The following is a 25,985-nucleotide window of genomic DNA, read 5'->3' as shown; positions in this document are numbered from 1 at the left end:
GTGCCTCACTCCCTCGCACGTACGCACACACACACACACACACACACAAAGCATGTGATCCAGTCAGGAAGTAATGCAGCATATTTTTAGACATGATTCTAAACATCTTCTCCATCCAGCAGAGAGAGATGAAGGCGATGTCTAATTTGTATTGTGCTGCCTGTTTTATCTTCATATCTACACATTCAAAATGCAGCAGAAATGTGTTTACTCAATCACTGTATTCTGCCTGTTGTTTGTGTATAATGTACATGTTTATGTATTCAACAAACGACATAATGTCTGCTTAAATTAGCTAGAGAAGGCTGAGTATGTTAATTAAATTACTATGTTTTCCTTTTATCTTTAATTGATATCAAGAATCACACCTATGTATATATATATATATACCGGTATGTATGTATATATAGATATATATTCTGGAAAAAAAGAATATATATATATACACATTATCTGAGTACTCTGTGACGTATTCTTAGCATTCTCCTATTCTCAGCTCCTGTTATGACCCAATATACCCACGGGGATCATTTCAAGTTCATCCAAGTATTTTTAGGAACAATTACTATTTTAATACGATTACAAATTGTGAGTAATTAATAAGCGTACTGATGCCCAGATGTCCTCCACTCGTTTCTCTCTTTATAGATCCTGCAGGCCCTCGGGAAGTCTTACCACCCTGGCTGTTTCCGCTGTGTCATCTGTAATGAGAGCCTTGACGGAGTGCCCTTCACTGTGGACACCGAAAATAAGATCTACTGTCTCAAAGACTACCACAGGTGAGCGCCACTTGGTTCACGGGACTTCAAAGGAACGAGAGCGGACGAGATCTGGATTCATCTGTGTCAAATCAGTTGAGCGATGCACCGGAGAAGGTCTAGGTGTCTTATTCCAGATGGCGGCACAGCCCCTCAACATGTGCCTCGCCACTGTAGGGTGAAGTGGAGGAGGGTCGGCTGAGTCTATTTGCCACATGAGAAGTTTATTCATGGACGAAAGGAGAGGGAGAAAAAGCTCACTGTCCGGTTGGAGGTGTGACGGGCGGCGTGCCGCAGCAAACTCACTCCGAAATGCCAAAAACCTCAAACGTCTGAGTGGGAAATCAAAGTATTTGTGAGTGCGAGAACATTTAAAAGTTGTGCCTGTTCGCCTCCTGTAGAGACCACATTTGAAGTGATCACCTGTTAGCACTTCAACACGTCCTCGATGCTGATTACAACAGACACACCGTATTCTGTGTGCGGTGTGTGTTTGACTTTTAGCCACAGTCATGCCCGTCCACACTGAGAGGCCCTTTGTTATTCCCTCAGACGTCCAGGTGCCAGCCATGTGTGTGGAAATAATGAATTCATTTCGAGTTTTCATTTTTCTACTCCTTTTTACATTGTTGGGGAATCACGTGTGTGTGAGGGAACGCCAGCACATCTGCAAAGCTGCCATCTTGAATCTAGTCCGGGTCAGAGCAGGGGAGACGGAGAGGGAGGCGGAACAGGTTTCAGCGTCGGGAGAGAGACATCAAATATGAACTGTAACCTTTATCGTCTTTGGATAGAGCGGATTCACATCCAGGTCATAAATTGCAACCAGTTCACTTATTTAAGTGCATTTCAAAGTGATCTTTTAACCCTCCTGTTACCTTAGGGTCAATTTGACCCCATTCAATGTTTATTGTCGGTGTTCTTTCGGGTCAATTTGACCCCAGGCTGTTTTTCACTGTGTCAAACATATAAGAAATATCAACTTTTTAATATTTAAAGGGCTATTTAGGTAGTCAACAAACAAACATAAAGTACCTCACACTTAAACTTGGAAAACAATATGAATTCTAATAATTTTCTGGAGGTTTTAATTGCTGGGGTCAAATTGACCCCGAGGGTAAAATATGTCAGTAAATATAAAGGTAACAGGAGGGTTAAACATTGAATGGGGTCAAATTGACCCTCAGGTAACAGGAGGGTTAAACCTGTCTTTTCACGCTCTCCCAGGGTCCTGGCGCCTAAATGTGTGGTGTGTAACCAGCCCATCCTGCCCTCAGAGGTAAGCAACCTTTCACCTTGGTTTGGCAACAGGTCATGATGAAACAATATCACATGAAGTCTTTCTGTATCCCCATTGGTTGACAGAATTCTCCTATCGAGGTAGTGTGGTGAGCTGGTCTAAATCAATAAGTTTAGCATCACAAATGTACAGAATCTGTGTTTTGTTCTGGGACAACATTATTTATTTTTATACATAGGATTTGATATACTTCAGTGAATATTGAAATGCATCAATGTTAAGATGAGATGGTTTCCCCATACGGCGCACTCGTGTGTATATTGTGTGTTTGCTGTCGTTGTCAAAGTGTCAATGCAGACGGAGTGTTAAATGAATTCCTGCATGTTCTGAATGATCATCTTTATTCCTTTGAGGGGTTGTTCACTTTCACCTGTGGACCTTTAACCAGCAGCAGCAGCGCCGCAGATTATGAATCCAATCTGCTGGTGTTGACTCAGTTCTGACTCAAACACAGAACTAAGCTGTGCGAGTCGCATGTTGCTCAATATGGACATATTTCCCTCGAGACGACAGGTCAAACAATGAGTTGCCTCATGATGTTTCTGGGCTTTGATTGGATGTGGTGTCAAGGTGCAGATGGGTGGCAGGAGACGAACAGTTCACACGCAGCAGCAGGACAAAAGCAAAGAAATGTCCCAAATTAGAGTTGACCTAGCTGGAATGTCCCCTGCCCTCCCCTTTGAGAAAGCAGTGAGGCCGGTATTTAGAGGAGAGGTAGTGTGTGATTGAGTGTGTGTGTGTGAGTGTGTGTTTTTGGGTGGGGGGCTTAGTCTGTTTGCATTTATGTAAACTTGTTACGGATGTTCAGGGGAGTTCCCTCTCAGGCTGATATTGTAATCAGAGAAAGATGACTAAAAAAGAAATACCTCTTGTCTCGAGGACAAAGAGCACACGCATATTAAATGTACAGATTGAAACACGGGATCTTTGTACTTATGTATAAACTATTTGCTCCAGTCTGTCTCCTCGTGGCTATATTGTGTGTCTATATTCTTGTATTTCAGAATGATTCACAATTTAAAGTACACACGGTTCAGCTCTTGGCGTACTACGGTGTCCGGATGCTTTTTAAAACTGAAACAAAAAGAAGTCTTCTTCTGACAAGATGGGCCCCATGTGGTTTGTTTATCAGTATGTGTTTCATTCCAGGGGTCTGATGAAACCATTCGAGTTGTATCCATGGACAAAGACTACCATGTGGAATGCTATCACTGTGAGGTGGGTTCAAGAAAACCGAATGTCACATCTCTCTGAAGCTCTGAGCCAGGTTCCTCTGAATGGCTCATTAAGAGATATCATAGCGAGTAGATCCCTGATCTTAATTACAGTCTCGGCGCTAATCACACACTGCTGAGGAGAGCAGGTATGCAACACCTCATCCCTATCATCGTTTTTCTCAAGTGCCTCTTCTGCTGTTTTTGTGCCAAAGGCTGATTGACGGTTGCTGTTCTCGCACATGGAAATAACAATCAGCGTGCTGAGAGGAGCAGCACCCGTGTTTCTGTTCATCGTTGTTCAAAGAGGAGCATCTTGACATTAGAATTTGGGTTTTGTAAACATGTCTGTGTTGAAACGGCAAGCCAAAAGGCAGATAATAGTTTATCAGAGTGACTGAAGTTTCACACGCCACTCTTCTATTGATATCGACATTCTACATATTTGTTTAGAAGTTATATTGATTTTAAGTGATTGTTTTCCATAATCTGCTGGTATTTTATTACATTTTCATACCTATGCCAAGGATGTTTCAGAAAACATTTATTTCATGCTGATCTTTTTTGTTACGCGGTATCCACATCATTATTATTATTGTATTTATTTTGTCTTTCCTTTTTTGCCAGTATGCCCATATTTGGGATTTGCTCATATGACGAGTTCAAATCATTTTGTGAATGTAGAAACGAATCTGTTCCACAAGCTGTCTTTTGGGGTCATTATTGCTGTCCAATCTGTCTGTGCTGGGAAATGAAGTCAACGCAGAGCAGATATCAGACCAATTATCCTCCATTCTTCTCTTCAAGCTCCCGTAGCCTGTCAGTGCATGTGTCTCACTCGTGTTCCTCCTCTGTGTGGAGCAGGGCTGTAAGATGGAGCTGAACGACGAGGAGGGTCACCGCTGCTACCCTCTGAACGGCCACCTCCTCTGCCACTCCTGCCACCTGAAGCGCACGGAGCCCGGCTGCCCCTCTCCCGTCGCGCCGGCCGCCGCCTACTGACACCGCAGCAGGTGGAGGGCGCCCCCTGGTGGATTTGTGGAGGAACTGCCAAAGCGGGACTGACAGCGGGATTCCGTCGACGTGTGCAATTCTTGTTGTAAAGGATTGATTAATGCAACGCATATGATCATTCTGTGGTTTGATGTGTATATTGAAGTTTCCAGGATGCCTCGAGATGTTTTCACCCAATAATGAAGGAGCGTGAACCACCAAAAGCCAGTGAAGCATTGCGTTAGACCCAATGCATATGGACTTTGTGTGGCCATGGGTTTAAAAAAAAAGAAGTAAAAATCAATTGCATTGGCTGTGTAAATATCTGGTTGTCAACTCATTTTTAGAGATGATGTACCTTCAACTTCATGTTCAAGTCACTCATTTCCCTTCATGCCAAGTCCTGTATCAAATGATAACTCTTTAGGATTACCATTCCATAGAAATATTTAAGAACGGCATTATCCCAGAGTTCACAACGCCTCTGTGTGCTGAGGTCGATCATTACATATAAAACAGTGGCATGACTTTTCCTTTTTGTCAAGTCGGGCAAAGAATGCTTCAGAGAGCCGGTCCAAATGTTCTTTAGTGAATCAACGGCCGCCGTTTGTTAAACAGTCTGTTCGAAGTGCTTAAAAATAGATGTGTGAGTTTTGAATGCACCTATGAAGAGGTTGGTATTTGGCTTATAGATCCATGTCTTTTGTTGTCATTTTAAAATTGATATATTTCCCTATATATTCATTTACTTTTTTTTCATTTTGACTTTCATGCAAAACCCTTAAATACTCATTTGATTTGCAGTGGCAGTTACAGTTTTAGATTGCCTACCATTGCCATCCAAATTGTATTCATGTCTTTAGTTTACTAACTAAAACGTCGCTTGTCATTTGAGTTCCCTTTTCGTAATCTGTAGAGTAAGAGCGTCATATCATATGTGCTGAGTGTTGTAAAGAAAATATTTAATAAAAGTATTGCAATAGGACAAACTTCAATTTAAATGTAGTTCTTTTTTTTTTTTTACATGAAAAGGTACATTCACAAAATATATTATCAGTGAAGACAATTAAATATGTAATTGTACTTGTATTATAGATCTGCTTTGATTTAGTTCAATGCCATGCTGACTGCATTAATTGAGGAAAACAAAAACAGTTCTCAATTTAAAGAATTTGACTGACGGCACACATATTTTGAAGTGTACATAAACTGGGGAACGTCTTTGTCTGCAGTTTTTCTTTCTTTTCTTATTACTAGAATAACAATATGAAGACAACAAATATGTGATATACTCTCTTAAACTGGCGTTCAGATCGTCTTCATTGATATTAACTATTTGTTTAAAAGATGAAGTGAGTCAGGAGTCAAACTTGCCTTCTTGTGACACAGTCAGAGGCGTGGGCTTCTGGCACCACTTGGATTAGCTAATTATGGGGGGTGCTGAGCGATTAAACATCTCTCTTGTTCTGCCTGTTTTGTGATATACATGCCTAAAAGGTGCCTAATATTTGTAGACTGAAATAATATCGGCATTATAATTATTATAACTGAGGATTTTTTTTAGTTGCCTATTTTGTGGTGCCCCCTCAGGGCTTGGTGCCCTACGCACAGCGCGTAGTGCGCGTTATGGGAGCGGCGGCGCTGTGTGTATATGGTTACATGTATAACATAAACATGTATCATGTGGTTAAGATCAAACTTGTTTTATTCTTTGGTGAAATTCCACATATACGAGTATATAGTAAAGAAGAGCTCCACTGTTCTCAGCATACTTATACATCAATGCATCAATACATATCGATATGATCATCAGGAAAATGCGATTCGATAAGACTGACGAATTGTGTATTTCTTGCGTCTATCTTGAACTATCAGAAAAGGCAAAAGCAACGAGCCAGCCAGGAGTCGAACCTAGAATCTTCTGATCCGTAGTCAGACGCGTTATCCATTGCGCCACTGGCCCGCGTGATGGAACTCCTGGTCACATGATCAATTTACTTTATGACATAGGCACGAGGACTGTTGCTTACTCTTTTCGCATTCTCACGACTAACGTCCAAACATAAAGTGTAACACAACAAACCATCGTTGCCCGTTACACACTCATTAACTAACTGATGTCGCGGTCGGACGGCGTCGTTCACCAGAGACGTGACGTTAGCTTTAAGTGCTTTTATGTGTCTGTATGTTCATTTAATTCATGCCAGTCAATTTAGTCACAGTAAAGTCACAGTAGCAAAATAGTAGGCCTAATAGTGAAAATAAGAACCGACCATGACAATTCATTTAAAGAATTAATAATATTTAGTGGTCCAAATTATATCTACGACTGTTTTTTGTTTTAGTTTTCAAGCTGTCCCGTGTGGATTTTGCTTTTATTTTTGTCACTTCGCTTCTCAAGTCAAACACATACAGCAGGTTATATGTGGGCTTACATGCTGTCTATGTAGGGAAGACACATGAGAGCATTCTCAAACTTTACAGAACACACATCCTCACACGTACACACCAATGTAGCCAATCAGCAGCCAGATGACTTCATCGGTCCTGGGTGGGAAGCGTTTGTTTATGTTCACCTCAGATACAGATCATACCAATACAGAAACGTATCATGTTGTAAATAACAAGCCAATGTGCAACCAGTAACTTTCATTCAATAATATGTGTGACACAATTAAAATGTGTCTTAAAGATCAAAAGTATATATTGTATCTGGTTATTTTTATCAAAATATCCTGCTTTTCGATCGTTGCACAATTAATTATAATCATTAGATGCGTTCACAAACAAAAGTTTTAAATAGGTGTACAATTGTTGTGTGTTGTTACTCTGAGATAATCACTCATCTCTTTATGATTAATCTCATTTAGACATATTGGGTCTATTGGGCACGTGTATGCAGACTTTATGTCTGCAGGCATTTGTGTTCTTCTTTATGTCCACTTGCTATTATCAGGACATTTTAAAATGTATTTTCTGAATGGTGTGTGTATAGAGAGCTATATAATATATCGTAGATATGATTGGAGAAGGGATTTATACTATAAGATGATAAACACTATTTAAATAATAACTGTAAAGGTGACTAAGTCCGCACAAATATGCTTTTGTGAAGAATTCAATGTAATTGTGATAAACATTGAATGTGTGACAAGCAAGCTTTTTTTATTGTAACTTTTGTTGCAGGATGTTGCACACTGTCACTTTGTATTTTGAAATTGTTGTAGCAATTTTATTTCCATCTTATTTTATTATTGGTTAAACATATTAGCATTTAGGAAGGAGAACAGTTTCAGGCAGGTGTTGTTGCTTTAGTGGTTGAATATTACACAACAATATGCCAGCTTTCTGGCGCACTCATTAAAAGCTGAATCTAAAGCTGCTCAGAAGGATCCTTTTCACATTTTCATCTGTTTTGCAAAAATAAATCATATCTAACCATCAAAATCCCTAAAGTTGATCAGGAAGGCTCAACTAAAACTCCATCCTACCCCTGTGCTTCTTGCCAGGGCAGAGCGGTGTTTAAATCGAGCGCACCGTATAACCCCGCCCCTCCGGTTAACTCCCCCCAGTGACGACGGCAGAGTCCTCCCAATGCAGGGGCTTTGTGGATGGGTGCTGGTTGCGCCGTGGAGGAAAAACGTGCACGCGTCCGGTGTGGCGTCTCAGTGACAAACAAACTGACCCAGCGCGGAGAGAAAGCCTTGTTTTCACACGCGTTGCAGCTAAACATCGACAGATAAGTCGCGTCTGAGGGAAAGCGGCATGCACGCACCCGCGTTTATGTGCGCGTGCAGATATTTGAAGACGTCGGAGGTTTTCGAGGAATTAAAAGTGGACTAATGGAGCCGCTAGCAAACTGAAGGGCTGGGCGGTGACTGACGGGCTGCATTGTTGCACATTTCCTGGGATGGAATAATTAGTATCCTCATTCATCAAAGGAATAACTGACCGTCTCGATGGGGCTTGAAGGGTAAGCATCCACCGAGGTGTCGGTGCTATGTTTATTTATTTGTAGATCGCCGCCGCGTGGATGGCTCGCATGGCTTATTTATTTTTCAATCAATTCGTTCTCATTTCATGTGTGTTTGTTAGCTGGAATAATACTGGTGCACACTTTGTTGCACACTTACAAAAAAACAAATATGCAAGACTGGTGAATGAAGGCTTTGTGTGTGTGTCCGTTTGGCAACAACAAAAACCACTCCCTCTGTTTGTGCCTCTTTCTATCAGCAGAGAGATGGACGGCATCGGGAGCACCATGCAGAAGAAGGCTGCAGAGCTGGAGCGGCTGGCCGAGGTGCTGGTCACCGGAGAGCAGCTGAGGTAGGTCGCTCCGGACCCCGAGTCTGCATGCGGGTCACACCATGAACGAAGCGGAGGCCTTTTGGTCTCAAACTGAAACCAACTGAACAGTCGTGACTGAATACCTAACACTGACTACATCCGTAGTAAATAATCCTTGTTCAGTTAGTTGTCATGCTCCATCTCGCCATGCTTCGTGACCCAGATGAGGATGACCGATGACGGGCCATGATGCCCTCACTGAGAAAGGTGTGTGCTGTAAGCATGTCGTACAGCAGGCTACTGCGCACGCATGTAGCCCTCCCTCACTGTACACTGGCCCTCGAGGCGGCTCCATCTCCACTGCAGCATGCACAGCCAAACAAAGGCATCCACACGTGCGCAACACCTCCCTGTGCACCTGCTGCCCCTCACCTATACAACGTGCACGTTTCAGCCAGAGGCATTGTCCACATGCTGTAGGATGCTGTTTTGCTTGTTCAGACTGAACACATGAGTCATTTTCTTTTGTTGCCCCCGTAATTCAGCGCCCTTTGAGCTGCACAGGCAATGATCAACCTACTTATCATTGTCATGCCCTGCCCATTCATCCTATCAGGGGATTGTCCTGGTATCCCAGGCAGCGTTGTTGACATACTGCCCCTTTTGACCTTCCCTACATAAAGAAAGGCCCCAAAACCCTGGTGGCGTTTGCTGGCTCACGCTCTCAGCGATGAATAGAGGCTCAGTAGGTAAAGCATGGCACCAATGCCAGGAATTTCAGCCCCCCACGAGGAAAGTACACCACCACTGAATTGTGCTTTCCAGCTGAGTGGGAGCTTTTACTGTTTCTGAAGTGGAACATGTTGTAACATTGTTCTGTTCGGTAGAACCATAAATAGTAACACCAGTCAGCACCTCAAGAGATTAATAGTTTCTCTGGATATACTCTTTGGTGATCTTTTGCTTAGCACCCGTGTCTGTTTTCCTGTTTGTCATTGTATAATGTGTGTGCGTGTGCATGTGCCCGCCGTGTCTCTGGCACAGCTGTATACTGAGGCTGCCAGCTGGCAGTGGGGCAAGTGTCAGCGAACGATGGGTTGAGTCCTCCGCCTCTGAGACGCTGCTTTCTGGGGGAAAGGGCTCGAGGTTGAGACATTCACGGCTCGGTCTCGACAGCTCTGTCTTTCTGCACGTTGTCTCCGAGATAGCAGTGTCATTGATCCAGACTGAAATATCTGTCTCAAACGACTTTTGGATGGGTTTCCGTGACGTTTTGTGCACGTATTCATGGTCCCAAGAGGGCTATTGACTGTGATCCATCGTCGTTTCCTGTCACGCAAACATGAGGTTGACATTTTCTGGTTTAGAGTGAAAGCTGTAAATAACTATTGGATGAATTGACATGAAACTTGGCCCAAAAACTCATGCCCCATGAGGATGAATTGGTTAAAAAAGAAAAAAATGTGTCCAATGCTTTTGTTTATGCTAAAATACCAGCAAAACAATGATTCTCCCAGCAACCTCGGCTGTACGTTGTGTTTATTGCTAATTAGAAAATGTTAAACATGCTAAACTAAGCTGAAACTAGTCTCACATTGACTTTGGTTTTAACCTTGTTGCACTGTAACACACATGCACACACACACAGTTTAATGATTGATGCTCAGTGTTTTACCGTGACTCCCTGCTTTAGCGTTGTCATTTGATCTGAATTCATATTTCAGACCAAATGATAAGATAATCCTTTATTACTCCCATAGCGAGGAGATTTGCAGATCAAAACAAGTATAATAAATCTGTAATTGCACAGTAAAGGTTTTATAAATTACATCACATTACATTTCATTTATCTGACGCTTTTATCCAAAGCGACTTACAATCATACATTTACGGGGAGCAATTTGGTGTTGGGTGTCTTGCTCAAGGACACATCGACTAGGGCTAGCCGGGGATCGAACCGTAGATCCTCTGATGAACAGACTTGCTAACAACAACTAAAATAACACGAGGGAATGACAGTCACAGTCAAAGAATACAACTTGACCTGACGTGAAACTCTGCTGCTATAAAAGAAAGCAAAGAGTGCACCTTATCCACACCTTTTGCTTGATAATTGTTATCACAAGCTCGTGGGACCTGAGTGGCATAGTTCCTGGCACTGATAACAGTATGCTGGCTGTTTTTGGAATATCTTATCACCCATTTGTGTCGTGTCATGTCGACCTCTGCTATCGTAGAGCCGATCTGTTTCAGACACGAGCGACCAAACGGACAGAACGACGGGTGCCGTGACACGTGACACATGCAGCTGCTGGAGTACGGCTTGTGACCAGTTCATAGCTGTGAATAGACCGCTTGTTGCACAACGTCAGACTGCAGCAGAGAGGGAGGCCTGGTGAATGTGTGTGGCCTGGTACTCTGCATCATTATGGTCATACTGGGAGCCGGAGGCCTATTCAGAACCCCTCTTTCCTGTCTCCACAACTTTGGGGAATGCTTCTGCAGAGACTAACCAACGCAGCCACCAGTCCACCCGCCGCCACATTTAGTCGTATACCTCATCCTCCTGCGAGGAAACGGCAAGATGGGAGATTTTTTTGGTTTCCAGCGCCATCTGAGATTATTTATTGGTGGATCAGACTGAAGCCCTCTGACGCTGAACAGAGGAGGAGAGGAGGATGATGCCAGATCTGGTTTCAAATAAAGTCCCGAAGTGATGCTGGCCAGCTGCACACAGGCTCAGCGTGGAGGGGAACTAGCGAGCTGCAGGAGGCTCGGCTAAGGCGGTGGAGGGATGGTTCACAATGATCAGGGTCGGGAAGAGGTCACCTTGATGTGAAACCAGCATCTTTATAGTCACTTTATAAATCCCATGATTTTTAAATGAAGGGGCTCGGAACTAATTGGTTGCCAGGTTGGCAAGTCGGCAGCAAATTTTGAATGCGGAAGCTTCAAATGTGGCTGCCGTTTTTGATCACCTTTTATAATTTTGAGTATACCAGATACGATGCAGTTATAGATGTCGGCCTTATGATAATGTGACATTACAGATTAACATGAAACCAGCAAGTCTCTGGTCCTTTTGTCTCCCATTCAGATTTGAGTTTTCAGCCCAACTTGAGAGAGATGTTGTATGGACCATTTGATTAATGGAGTTGGTGTGATGTTGTCTCTGAAAAAGTTAAACGAATTAATTTGAGTTGTTCTAAGGGAGATGACGCATCGTCGGGCTAATGATCGCTCAGCAGGCTGTTGTAAACATCCCCAAAACCTATGATGTCATCAACAACATGCTCACATCATGCGATTTCAGCTGTGATTGTAACAGCAATATTTAAATATCAGTCAGGCATCATATATTTATCTCGAGGCGAGGTGCATGTTTATTGTTTTCTAGAAGATGCTTTTATCTTTTAGTAACAATATAATATGCAGTTTACGTAGATAACGCCCGTCATTGCTCTTATTCTTCTAATTACAGTTGCAGTCTTTACTATTCTTGACTTTGAGTCATTGATTTAAAATGAAAGAAAAGTCTAATCTAGAAGTTTAGCATGTCAAAGAACACTCAGTGATTCCCCCTTTGTTTGCTCCCCTCCAGGCTGCGGCTCCATGAGGGGAAGCTGATCAAGGATCGGCGGCACCACCTGCGTACTTACCCAAACTGCTTTGTGGCCAAGGAGCTCATTGATTGGCTCCTTGAACATAAGGAGGCCTCAGACCGGGACACAGCCATCACGATCATCCAGAAACTCTTAGACCAGAGCATCATTCATCACGGTAAAGTTGAGATATGTTTAACAGCAAGTCTCTCTCTCTCTCTTTTTGTCTCGTTTCTTTCGGGACATTTTCTTGGAACGATCTGTGCCTCCTTAATAGATGATTCATCGTGTCTCAGCCAATTTGGCTCCAATGTAGCGCCCCACTACCTTTTTCTCATTTGACCGGCTGCCTCGTCCTCGATAGTTGAAGTTCATACAGAGATAATTCACTATTTTTGCCTCATCCCATATGTACATTCAATATTTAATGATACTGCCTGCTTTATTCAAACACAGCAAAAATTCCCATGTTTCCATTATGTGACACGTTTGCTTCTTTTTTCTTCATTTATCATAAAGGACACCAACATGTATTGGTCATAACCTCCAAACTAATCTGTGCATGCGTGTGTGTTTTCAGTGTGCGATGAGCACCGCGAGTTCAAAGACCTGAAGCTGTTTTACCGCTTCCGGAAAGACGACGGCACGTTCCCGTTGGACAGTGAAGCCAAAGTCTTCATGAGGGGGCAGAGGATCTATGAGAAGTATGAACACACTCGAGCACAACCACGTCGTCTGAGAGCAGCCATCAGAGGGATTGAGGGGAAAATGGCATTTCATACATGTGTGCAATGGGAACAGAAAGTCCCCGCAGGCATCTCTCAGCGTTTGATTGCTTTTCTTCTTTTTAGCACGCAGCTTTTAAATGAACATTTCATATCTATGTGTCGGATGAGAAGATCGACACCACTATTACATCTGTATAACGCGTATAGCCAGCAGTGGGTTAGGGTAGCATCAAGACTGGAAACGGGTGGCGTTATGCGTCGGACTATTTCTTTGCTGGGACCATTTTTCAGCCGGATTTAATTACTTTTTGACAAAGCAAAGCGATTTTACTGGGATCCACTGATACAAATACTGATTGTTTTAAGATATTTAAGATACTTCATGGCCTTTTGGCAAGCAATAACACATGCCACGTATGCACTTCCTGTCTTCGTTTCTCCTTGTGAGAGTTTTCTCAACGGCGTGATCGCATGTGTCAGAGACATAAGCCCCCATTGATGGTTAGAACATTTGTTTTTCATCTGTCCAGAAATGGGCCAGAGGACACCACTAATGATACTGTTTATGTTTGTTAACCGCTTTCTACCCATGATGCTATCGTTCCAATCCTGACGAGACTAATCGTTTCTATAGTAACCCCCCAAAACGTCCTCTGTGTGTCTCCACTCCTCTCAGTTGCATCCCTACAGTTTGAGATTTCACTCAAATACTGTTTTCACACACTCAATGTCCATATTTTTGGACTTCTCACTCGCTCAGCTTGACTCCCCTTCCCTGTCCCACGGATCCTGCCACCTCTTTGTCTCATGAGTAAGCAATATTTCTCTGCCTCTCTTAACACATGCTTCGCAACACTCTTATAAAAGGAGACCTAAATTTCGTTTTATTTTCACGCATGCACGCACACGCACACACAGAGAGCAGTTGCGTAAGAGAAAGAAATATTCTAAGGGGGCACATCTGTCGTCTCAGCTCTCAAAGCTATGTGTTTATGTAATCTCCATGGTGCAGCCCAGGATACGCACGCACGCACGCACACACGCACGCACACACACACACTCACTCCCCCCCCCCCCCCCCCCTCAAGCTGGCTGTGGTTGCTTGCGAACTAGAGTTGCTTCATGATTACATTTATTGCGCAGGTAATAGTCCTTTTTGTTCTTTGGTTAGAGGTTTACAAACATTCAACTAAATGGCAATATTTTATGTTAGATTGTAAGTGTTGAACTACAATTCATGAGATTCATTAGATGTCTTGCTCAGCAGAGTCATAAAGGAGATGATATCTCTTTTTCTGTCTTTTGGATATTCTGGCACTCAGTTTTCTGGATCTATTTGTGACAAAAATACTGATATTCTTGACCTTTCATTGAAATTCACCACGGATGGTGACTTTTATGGCCCGACTGTATGTCTTGTTAGTCATGCTCAAGTGGCTCAAGGGAAGTTAATGTAGGTCGCTGCTCCACTTTGGTCCAGACTGAAAGAGCTCAACAAATATAAGTAGGACACACATTCACGTCTCTCTCAGGATGAATTGTATGAACTCAGGAGATCCGCTGACTTTTCTTCGAACACCATCATCATAAAATCATTTAGAATGTTACCAGCAAAACAAATAACAATCCTATTTCAGTTTTTAGTGATAATTATCAAATGTTAGCACTCTAACACGCATGTAAAACTGTATGTTCACCGTGTCAACCGCTGTATTCACATCTAGTTTTTCCATTAGAAAAATAAACAGCGCTCTGCAAACACACATTGATCTCGGACGCTGTCAATTGTCATATCAGCGTATACAGAGCAATAAAGAAACAAACTGCAGGAAGACATTTCAAGCCGTTGTTTTGACAGCATTTCCTAGGCGACAGGCTTAGGAGGACAATGTTTAACAGGCCTCTTAATACATTGTTCTCCAGTTCGACTGTTTACATGTGTGTGTGTACTCTAGATTGAGGTTGAATGGCAACGGTATATCGTTTTTGGTCATGCTCATTATTAACTATTAAATGAAATTAATTATATTTTAAATAAATGAATAACAAAACTAGAGTCTAATATTGTATGTGAAGTAGATTTACTGAGCATGCTTCTTGCTCGCACACGCACCGGCAGTAGGATCCTCACCGGGGCAGCTGGGTAATGAGCCTTGTGGAAGGGCACCGCTGTTTTGTCGCTCAGATTCATCTTGTTATTTCGGTTTAAAAAACACCAATCTTGTCAATAGCCAACTTTTCTATTCCATTTCTGATGAATTGTAGATTTAATGTTATTAAGGACTCAAGCTATAAACAAACAAAAAAAAGTATGCCATTATATTTTAGGAAGAAAAGGAGTCCCATGTGTCCTTTTAAATTTTTTTTTTTTACACTAACAAAAATTCTTTGACTTTCGATAAAGTCTTATTTTGCTTGTGATGTAAAACTTCTTAAAGTTGTACTTTTCTATAGATCTCTAATTATGCCCGTACCATATTCTGTGGTATTTTGCCACATCTAAATGTAGTCCTTAATCCAAATGGACCATGTTGCATGTTTTACTCCATAAACTGCAAATTGCATACGCGACACCACATTGTACATCCTACACAGGTTTATTTTTCTTCTTTTCTCTTTGATACAAACACACAGGACACGTGCTGCTTAATAAACAGAGAGCAACAAAACCTTTAACTTCTAAACCGACTGGTTCATTGGGCCTTCTACCAATATAAAGTAAGAAGATGTCTCTCTGAGGCCAGCAGGAAGCGGATGTGCCGCTGATCGGCTACGTTACAGCTGATGATGGCTGGTTAATTACATCAGCTGCTTGATTACCTTCGCATTGAAAATGCCGGAAGGTTATGTTTTGATCGCCGTGTATTTATTTAGTTATTTATTTATTTATTTGTATGCGTGTTATTCGCAAAACTCAAAAAGTATTGAACCGAATCGCATGCAATTTGGTGGGATGATTGTTTATTATCCGGGGACCAGTTGATTAGATTTTGGGATCGATCGGGTCAAAGGTCAAGGTCAAAGGTCATGAACAGGTCAAATCTTCTTGAATCACATGGAATTTGGTGGGATGATTGGTTATTATCTGGGGACCATTTGATTAGATTTTGGGATCAATCAGGTCAAAGGTCAAGGTCAAGGTCATGGAAAGGTCAAAATCTTTTTTTACCATAGCACGATACATTTTTGTCCAATTGGCATGCAACTAATGCCAAAATGTTCATAATTCAATGCCCAATCTTGTGATATGTGAAGGTATGCGCTCTACCGAGTGCCCGTTCTAGTTTCTAATGTTTCCACAGGAATTACTGATAACTGGTAGAATGGCTTTGGCTATGAAAGTAGATGGAGTCCAACGTGGTTATTATCAAAGGAAGTTTTACCATCAAGGCATTTAAACATTTTATGTTTTAACTCGTTAGATTAGTATAAAGTCCTTCTAATCTCTACTGAAACTCCTGATAAGTACATAAAGCAATGTTATCTTTTATTTGTTGTTCCATAAGGTCGCTGTTAGTCGCCTTTGCAGACAGCAACTAAGATTATATGTCATTGAAGGTTCAGAACTTGTTGTGTTTACGGCACACGCTGTGCTTTCAAGTCGCCACAGTGCAGCTGACATGAGGTCATGAAGTGGGAAAAAGTGTTGACTCAAACATTCTGACTAGTTGGCCACAAAGGACACGGCAACAAATGCAGTTCCTATACACGGGTTCTAAATGAGGTATAGCATTTCTTTCTTGTATTATTTTCTAAAATACCGCAACAACTACTCAGATCAAATTAAGAAAAAAAAATCACTTTATAATGATGGAGAGGGGTCTTCAACCCCTGCATGGGTTGCGGACCTCTGATGTAGACTATTAGCATCTCCACTCCTTGTTTTAAAAAGTGGCAATATAAGCCCAAATGTTGCGTTTTAAAACAGTACTGATCAATAATTCTGACGCAAATGCAACAGTCAAGAGAAAAGGAGGGCATTTCCTCCACTTTAGCTCAATTCAGAATTTTTTTTATATTATACTTTTAGAAATGACTTCAGTTCAGCATTAAATATTTAAATGTAATGCCTGACAAATACAAAAATAAGCCGTTCTGCTTCCTCCAAATCATCCTCCAGGTCAGATGACTCTAGGTCTGATGTTTTTTTAAATAATTCATTGTTTATTAGTTTGCTTAAAAACAAACCTTCCTTAGCTTAGTCCGTTGAAGCTAACCCAGTCTGTTGACTTAACAGGTTTAAATTAATTAAATGGCCTTATGTACATAGTCACGTCTCATGGAACATGTCTATTTTTTTCAACGTTTGTATTATGATGTTGTCTTCTAATATGAGCCATTGTCCCACGGAAGCTAAACAGATGTGTTGAGTGTGTTGACTACCCATGAGTCATTTTCTTAAATTCATTAACTGCAGTTCTATTTTTAACTTAACCGAGGTTGAACTTTGACAAATACAATGTCACCCTGGGACCAAGTTAAATGACAATGTAACTCATCTCTTTAAATGTGGGCCTGCAGCTCTGGATCATCAGTCATAATTGAATGAACTCAGAGAGGAGCTTCTAGACCAGCCCCGATCTAGCTTTCATCTAGTCTAATTTCACATATATTTAGCTTCATTAAAGGGGAAGCTGTTTTCCTTGGGCTCTAGAGGTTTTGCAACTAATATTAATATTAATATATATATATATATATATAAATATTTATAATAAATATACAAACCAGCTAGCTTTACTGAACCACCAGTTCTTCTTTCCAGTTTGGGTTGGTCTAAATAGGTCAGTGGTTAGTCTCCTATCCTGAAGTCTCTTTGTTTGTAGAGTGGTGCAGGGATGACATGTTTTTGTCGGCCTTCTAGTAGGATGTGTACACGTTTTGTTCTTTTGTGTGTGTTTGTTTTGTGGTTTTTGAACGAATGCAACCACAAAGGATCTAGCAAGTTACCGCTGGGCTGTAAATGCATTCCACCACGTGCACATTGAGTTTTTTAAACGAGGCTGTAACGATATTTTGTCGTCTTATTTTGTCACTTGTTCAAACAACCTTTTTAAGACTCATAAAAGCTTTACAATCTACAGGAGAGGTTATCTACTGACGGACAAATCTTCTCACAGATCTTATTTCAGACCTTTTACCAAAAATCCATTAATTAAGGAACCATTGACGATGAGACGAGGGAATTAGAAGTGCAACAATGCCGTCTCCTTTACAGGTTTTAGGGCTCAGTCCTGCTGCCACTCTATGGTGGTGCAAATATTCATGTCTTTCTCTGACTGTTGAGTTGACTGTTTGTAAATAATTGATAGCCATTCAAACAGAATGTGGGAATGTAATAACATGCATGTGGACATTTATTGACTTTATTGATGGTAAATGTTGTTTCAAGCACATGTTTGGACATGTACAGGTGTGTTACAGAAAGCTTATCGTTTCTTTTACCACTATCTCGGTGATTTATGATGTGTGAATGTTCTGGTGACCGTGTTTGGGTGTAAGTGATGGGTGAGAAGAAGAGAGAGTCAGCAATGCTTCTCCGTGCATGTGGGTACTTGTCTGACTTTGTTTGTTTGAGTTTGTGTGTGTCATCTAGTGTCATTTAAAAGAGATACAACTACCTGCTCCATGTCCTCTAAGAAAGACGATTACAAAACTGCAGCCTCAATGGTGATATTTAGTATTTTCTTTTATTGCTGGGAAAGGGATGTTTATTGAGCCCTCAAAGTCTCTGATGGAAATTCCCACACAGCCATCTTACTCCCGATAACCCCGAGTTTTACTGAACACCGAACGCATCTCATGGATAATTTAATAGTGTGTCCAATGGTTATAAATGTTGCAGCATTTCTGAGAACTCTCATTTCGCTCCATTAGATGAGATTGTGCTGTATTCACTGCTAAAGTACATGAGCCCAGCTGGCTGTTGCCATGGAGACACCCACCAGAGCTGCAAAATAAATGTTGTAGCATAATCGCATCTATTTTCCTGATAGTCAAGAGTACTTTACTTTATGGGGAAGCGTCGACCGGACTTTCTCGGTCCCAATCGCGATACCTGGCTTTGGATAGCAAGTACTGATCCGATATGAGTGTTTGATTGAACAGCTGTATGTCTCGCTGTGTGGAAGTGACCGCCATCACTCTTTTATGCAACACCCGGCTTGACGTTAGCCTTGCTTTCCAACGTTGCAAATGTAACAAATGAATTCAGAGATATAGATGTACTCAATTGTTTTATATATTAAAATAATGGTATCCAATACCAGATTGGCCCATTGTCACCAATTCATGATCCAGCTGTTTCAGTCGGTATCATCACCAATATGTGTATCAATGCGTCTCTATTACTGTCGGTGTTGATTCCAATGGCTTTACTTGTACACGGTTCCCATAAAGCTAAACCCCTCACTTCAAACTACCATTAGTGTCTTGGGTACTAGATTTTAAACGTAGTGATTTAGATTGTCTTTAGAAAGCAACAATCACACACTTTGACTTCCTGACCAACTGAAGTAACGGCACGTTGCTCTCTTCTCTCCACAGGTTGATGAACACAGAAAACAACTTGTTACAAACCAGAGAGGAGGAGAACGGCTCATTCGAGCGGGCGCTCGTGGCCACTGAGTTCATCGACTGGCTGCTGCAGGAGGGCGAGATGGCGACCAGGGAGGAGGCGGAGCAGCTTGGACGGAGGCTTCTCGAACATGGCATCATCCAGCATGGTGAGGAAGACTGGGGCAAACTGTTCTTTCGTGTACAGGGAACTATGAGAACGGCTCGCAGTGTCGACCAACAACTGTATTATTCCAGTCGAGGACACAGGGTTCAATTCAATTTCAAGTAGTTCAACATTGTATTACTTGCTTCAACTGAGTGCCGCTCAGTCTGAGAGCAGGTGCCAGTATTGACAGATGAGTGATCTGACACCGGAGCCCCTGCATTTAGTCACGTCCCTCCTCCTGCATGACCCTGTCGAAGAGCTCCGCCTGCACGTCATGGCGACTGATTCTGCTGACCTGGCTCTTGTGCTTACTGACTCATAGTATGATTACTGCCCCATCTGCACACCTAAACACACCGTTTTGAAATCTCCTTGACAAAGTCAAGTGCAGTTCAATTTGCAGGAGAACCATTTGCCCACTTAAGCATTATAGATATGTCTAGATTATGGAAACGGCTAACCTGGATTACAGTTTTGTGAAAAGACCTCGTTCATTCACACAGAAAATAGTTCAGCACTTGTTCTTGTACACTCCTAAAACTGATTACAGCTTATTTTGGGCTCCCAGACGTACTGAACTGACCCACATTATGTCATGCTGGCTGGGATCGCTTTGGTTACATCCCAAGTCTCTTATTTGCCATCTCCTCGCTCTTCACTTCAACTTAATGTTGCTCTCCGCCGCCATATTGAGGACCATGCCAAAGCTCTTATTTCTGCTCTGAGGAGCGAGGAGGGATCTCTGAGGAGCCATGAGCGAGGATGCACGAGAGCAACCATCCAGGAAGTGTTTTAAGGCCCACACGCCCCCTCATTGTTCATCCGTTATTTGATTGGACAATGCAGACTGTTGTGATTTTTCTCAACATCACTGGAGTTTCATACCAGAGTGAAGAAAGATCACAGATTAAACTAAATTGTTAAATTTAATTTCAACAATGGGACCCCAAACAACTTTATGGATTTATTGGAATGTTATTTCCCTCAATAACTTTTATTATGAATATAATTGAAGTGTGGGAGACCTGGAGAGGTGTGGCTGATAATTCCTGAGTGTCAGGTTTGATGAGTTGTCATTATTCAAGAGAAACCATAATCCTATTCTGGTGTTATTTAATAATGACTTTACAATCAGAGTTTAAAAAGATACAGACGCAAAAAATTATTAAATAAGACAAATTCTGCCGGTAGAAATTGATCCTGCGCTTATAAATAGAACACAGTATAAATTCCACACAATGTGTATAAATACACAATGCAGTTTGTTAAACTGGTCACAGACTAAAGACAGAAAACACATCCACTTTGGCAGTGATGATAACTGTCTTTATTAGTGTTAGTACAGTGATAATGTGAGCCGACACCAAAGTCTCTCCAGCTTCTAAAGCCGACTGAGATCTGATCCAGATGTGATCAGCTGATATCAGAAATAGACGTTGCTTCACGAGACGTGACAGAGGAAAGGACGTCTCATTTCTCTTTCAACATATTTCCTTGTTTCCTTCTCTTCTTGCATACAGAAGATGCAAGTGAGGTAAACGTGGATGCTATTAAGTGACTCGGGATGCACCCTCTGTGTCTCCTTTGCCTGACCTCAGGTCCACATTTAAGAGAAAGTGGAGTTACTCAATGTTGCTGAGTGATAGACGCAAGGAAAATGTGACCTGAATGTCACAGGCATCAGGAGGTCAACATCATGTTATCTACAAATTTGAGATTTGATGTTATTTGTTCAGCTCGTAGTCTTAACAGTGGTGGAAAAGGTACTCTGGCAACAAGTGGAAAATACTAATCCCACTATGTGATGCATATATATTTTAATATACTGAAAGCTAATCCAGGTTGCTCCTTTTAAAGTAAGAATTTATAAAGGTTTCTTAAATCTTGCATTATGTCGTATTTAATCACATTTTCTAAGCTGATCATGTAAAGGTTACTATTACACATGAGCTGGAACCCAAAAGCACGACAAAGAGACAGAGATACAAGGATAGTCCAGTTTACTCAGTATTCAGGCAGGGTCAAAACCGGGAGATCAGTCACTCAGGCAAACATATCCCAAAAGGGGCAGGCAGAAAACCTAAAGTCAAAACAGGCAGGCAGGGTCGGGAACAGGCAGATACAGACGCTAGAGTAGCGCTGGAGAGCTCTGCAGTAACACACAGGACAATCTGACAGGGGACGGACACAAGTAGTGAGAGACTACGAAGAGAATGAGCTGCAGATGAGAAGTCCGTAGAAGACCAGGTGAGAGGAATGAGTGGTTTCATGGTGTGAGTGGCAGGACCTGGAATGAGAGGAGAGTCGGTTAAACAGGCTCAAAACAATCTAGTAGTGGAATTTGTGATCACATGTTCTGGATATTACATTAAATTTATTAGCAAACGGCACAAGGTTAAAAATGTTAAATAAAAATGCTACAGGAGCCAGTAAAATATTATTGTGTAAAATAGTATTATCAGATTAATGTAGTGTGTCAAATAGTAAAAAATGCTCTCATCTGAAATGTAAAGAAATAGTAAATAGTAAAAAAAAAGAAATGTCCCTTGACTGAGATTTTGTTCCAGAATGAAAACAGAATAATGTTTGTATAACAAGGAACAAGAGAAATGGATATTGATGTATGTTTTATTTTTCACAAAGTTAATGTTTAATCAACTTCAAACATTAAAATTAGGGTTGCACCGATCTGATCGGCGCCGATCCATATCGGCCGATATTCCCATTATCGGTGTTGATCGGCGTTCTCAAAACGGCCGATCAGATGACGTAACATCTGCGAGAACTATCAGAGACGTTTCAATCGCCGCGCACCGCAACGGAGACGATGCGCCCGGCGAGGGCCGCAGAGTGAGAGGACCACGAGGGGATCCTCACGCACCGAGCGGCGTACCGAGTTGAATCTCTGGGTCAACTCAGCCGACTCTCACATGTCTGCCCCTACAGACTGATGCTCACGGTAAACGCATTCGATCGGGAGTGCGCGAGGGTTTTGATAAAGTTAGCGGAAGGATTTAAGAGACAACATCCGGTTTTGCAAAGTTAGCGGAAAGAACCACGTGAAACAACATCCGTTTTTCAAAATAAGATGTCGACAAATCATACACGAACATATAAAAGTAAACAATTAACTGATTTTGTATCTTTATAGATCGTTTCTGAGATTTATCTTAAATTATGCTAAAATTAAAACATTTTTACTGTACCAAGGAAGAGTTTATACAAATAAGTCAGACTTTTGTATGTTAAGAAAAGTCCTGTATATAGATTTCCCCAAGAGTTCCAGGAAATGAATAATGCAGATGTGTTCCATACATATCTGAAATCCCCTACAATAGCAATCAAACAATTTTAATGTTTCAATGAGGACATTTTTCAAAGTAAAAGTCCTAAATGTTTAAAGAAATCGGTAATTTCTTTAATGTTTGAGTTGCTTTATATATGTATTTCCTCATAGTCCTAGGCAATAATGCTACACAATAAATAGAATGCTTCAATCGACACCGTGATCGGTATTATCGGATCGGCAGGTACTGATTTCAGTGATCGGTGATCGGTATTATCGGTGATCGGCACCAAAAACCTGATCGGTGCATCTCTAATTAAAATCCAACAAAAGGAGCAATCACAAAACACGTAGAGGCCAAAAGTTCATATGTTTGTCGGCTACTGCCCATCATCATTCATTCCAATTTATTTATAGCCCAATTTCAATTGAATTACAATTTGTCTCGAGCTTTTTACATACAATACACACACAACACATAGCCCAAACCTCACAACCGACCAGGAAAAAAAAAAAAAATCCCCCGAAAGGGAAAAAGGAAAAAAAAGGAAAAACCTGGAGGAGGGAGGAGGAGGAGGATCCTCCTAGGATAAGAGAGAGACAATGTAGAGAAGGACAGATTTAGTTAAGTTAAAATAATGAATAATATGAATGAGAGATGAAGAATAGTTAGTAGTAGGTATATTCACCATGGAGCACGATCCATCAGGCGATGGATGGTGGGGGGAGAGGAGGGCGAGAACAGGACAGTGGCACAACAGGTCAGAGCAGGAAGGAATGACACGACCAGACGATCCATCAGGGAGAGATCTATGCCGTCTCATAGGGGGTCCCGACCCCATGACGTGAAGAAAAAAAGGACAAGGGGAAAGCAGAGAGTTAGTAGTGCATGTTGAGAGATGAAAATTCATCCTTAAGGAGAGAAAAAAGAGGAGATAGGTACTCAGTGCATCCTCAAGTAGTTTACCAAAAGCTTTGAGAAATGTCTTTCTCATTCAATTTAGAAGAGCATAATACAATTGTGTCAATTTGTGTGTAATCAAACATGTTGCTCCCAGGTGTGAATGTGTGTTGCAGCCCCTCGTTAAATCAAGCCAGTTAAAGGCATACTTCTAAGTCCTCAGTACTCCAGTACAGGCCATAAAGCTGTTGACGTCTTCTTCCTGATCCGGTGCTTTGGAGAGATATTAGAACGGCAAGTTAATGCTGAGCTACTCGAGATAATAGTGTGTGTGCGTGTGCGTTCGCTGGTTGGTTGTGTCACAATGGTCGTCATTCTCCGCTCCACAGCGAGAACGCGACGAGAGAGATTTTCTTTCACAGTGAGCGTAGAAATATTTTCCGTTGCCTGACAGGAAGCTGATGTCTTTGGTTCACTCTCGTGTCCGAATGAATCAGGCTGTCGATGCAGAGACATTCAATATTCTGCAGATTTCAGCAGTCTTTTAAATTCATCTAAAGATACATATAAGAAAAATAAATACACAGTTTAGGCATTAAATACGCATATTGTATAGCCGTCAACACAGCTGTTTGTTGGCATGTGGAACGACTTTGGTGTGGATTACAGGTTGTGTATGTGCATAAGCAATAGTACATCATAAAAATACCACAAGCATTTCACTTAGTTAATGTAATACAGAGTCGAATCAGCTTCCTGCTGGCCTCATAGTGTCATCCTCCCTGTGGATGATATGCAGACTTTGCACTGTCATGTCATCATACGCCCTGTGGTTACAGTAGATGATTATTTAAACCAATTTATCTGTCGTGGTAATGTGTTTAAAGACGTTCGGGTCACATTATAAACACATTATGAACATGTTTGAGAAGTAGCTAATCTTATCTGCTTTCCTAAACTCTCTGCAGAGGTCACACTCACACACATTCATTCATTCACTCGCATTCAGTCTGGATGGATCCACATTGTGTTTGGTTATCATTGTTTTCTGAGGGACAATGTGGGAGCATTGTTGTGCTCCACTATACGTCTGACCAGCTGCGATTACTGAGGAGAACGCTTCAAAACAGACCTGAAGAAAAATGTGCAGATAATAGAAGCAAATAAATCACATAACTTGTCAGAGGGCAGTCGATGTATCGAACAAACAGTCACACCAGCATGAGCAGAATAAGCAAATTAGCAAAGAGATAGTAGAATGTCAATGTTTTCTAATAGTTTAGTCCATTTATTCTGACAAGGAGAGTGAACATTCCTCGACAGTGTTCAATAGTGTTTTGTTTGTTGTTACATTTAATAAAAGGATTTTAAAAGTGTGACAATAGCTTCCCAACCACACAAAGACATGTGGACTAACCACAGGATTATAAACAATAACTAAATGACTTCATGTCGAAAACCACTGGATTAGCATTTGACATGCAGTAACTGTGACAGTCACTGATGTTGGAGGGATGGACGAAGGATATATGAAATAGGAAAACATTTAAAATGTGTACCTTCTATTGCTATGTTCACATATTCCATTTTGGAAAAATTTGTAAATAATGTCGAAATAAGAAAATATATCAATAAAATTGAACAAAGGCTGTTGACCGTCTCTATGCAGGTATCTGATGTATGGGTTTATTGACCTGCTTGTGCATTTCATGTGATTTAGTGCAGTACTTTTTTAAGAACATCTTGCGAGCCTATATTGTGACAACCAAGACGTACCAGTAGATCAAAATAGGATAAAAACTACAATGTAGGTTTTTTACAATATAAAAAATATAAAAAAATGTAAATGAAATTCGTATTTGAATAAATTGTGAGATTCATCTACTCTACTGTTACCTGTGTGTGTCTCATCCTGTGAATAATTTTATCTAAAATGCTGTCCTATGATCTCTGAATTTATAAAATACTTTTAATTCTTAAAAACCAAACTAACACAAAAATAAAATTGTCCTCTGGTCATATCAGCTCAGCTGTGGAGGCTGAGGTTGACGCTCTCAGAGGTCACTTTATGTTTGTTCAGCACAGGTGATCTCAGTCCAGTGGAAAGTTTGTTTTGTGCTGCTCAGTTGAATTCAGTTTCAGCATAATCTGTTTTTCTTAGCCAAGCCGACCTTTGGAAAAAATCATTTACATAT

General features: G+C 41.3%; 2 protein-coding genes and 1 non-coding gene across 5 annotated transcripts in view; 2 read left to right on the top strand and 1 right to left on the bottom strand.

The window, feature by feature from the left end:
- Positions 1 to 25,985, top strand: part of LOC130212945 (Wilms tumor protein 1-interacting protein) — a 110,618-nt gene that overhangs the window by 14,722 nt on the left and 69,911 nt on the right. Inside the window, exons 5-8 of one of the 2 annotated variants that reach the window (XR_008835428.1) lie at positions 649 to 779; positions 1,986 to 2,037; positions 3,208 to 3,276; positions 4,137 to 4,973. Coding sequence is in view for 1 of the 2 variants with exons in the window: in XM_056444273.1 (XP_056300248.1) it covers positions 649 to 779; positions 1,986 to 2,037; positions 3,208 to 3,276; positions 4,137 to 4,274 (390 nt within the window). In the remaining variant the exon portion in view is untranslated. Of the gene's footprint in view, positions 1 to 648; positions 780 to 1,985; positions 2,038 to 3,207; positions 3,277 to 4,136; positions 5,261 to 25,985 lie in introns of those variants that run through there. The other variant, XM_056444273.1, reaches the window with a different exon arrangement.
- trnar-acg (transfer RNA arginine (anticodon ACG)) lies at positions 6,156 to 6,228 on the bottom strand. The gene has a single exon. It is a non-coding gene; the product is annotated as a tRNA-Arg (tRNA).
- deptor (DEP domain containing MTOR-interacting protein) overlaps positions 7,901 to 25,985 on the top strand; it is a 30,152-nt gene continuing 12,067 nt past the window's right edge. Inside the window, exons 1-5 of one of the 2 annotated variants that reach the window (XM_056444278.1) lie at positions 7,901 to 8,238; positions 8,502 to 8,591; positions 12,154 to 12,332; positions 12,735 to 12,858; positions 19,426 to 19,604. In XM_056444278.1, coding sequence (XP_056300253.1) covers positions 8,225 to 8,238; positions 8,502 to 8,591; positions 12,154 to 12,332; positions 12,735 to 12,858; positions 19,426 to 19,604 — 586 coding nt within the window. In that variant the 5' untranslated portion in view covers positions 7,901 to 8,224. Of the gene's footprint in view, positions 8,239 to 8,498; positions 8,592 to 12,153; positions 12,333 to 12,734; positions 12,859 to 19,425; positions 19,605 to 25,985 lie in introns of both variants that reach the window. The other variant, XM_056444277.1, reaches the window with a different exon arrangement.

Source organism: Pseudoliparis swirei, chromosome 22, assembly GCF_029220125.1.
Source record: "Pseudoliparis swirei isolate HS2019 ecotype Mariana Trench chromosome 22, NWPU_hadal_v1, whole genome shotgun sequence".
In the NCBI taxonomy this organism is placed as follows: domain Eukaryota; kingdom Metazoa; phylum Chordata; class Actinopteri; order Perciformes; family Liparidae; genus Pseudoliparis; species Pseudoliparis swirei.
Note: the sequence above shows the minus strand (reverse complement) of the source record. Positions and strands in the feature narration are given on the sequence as shown.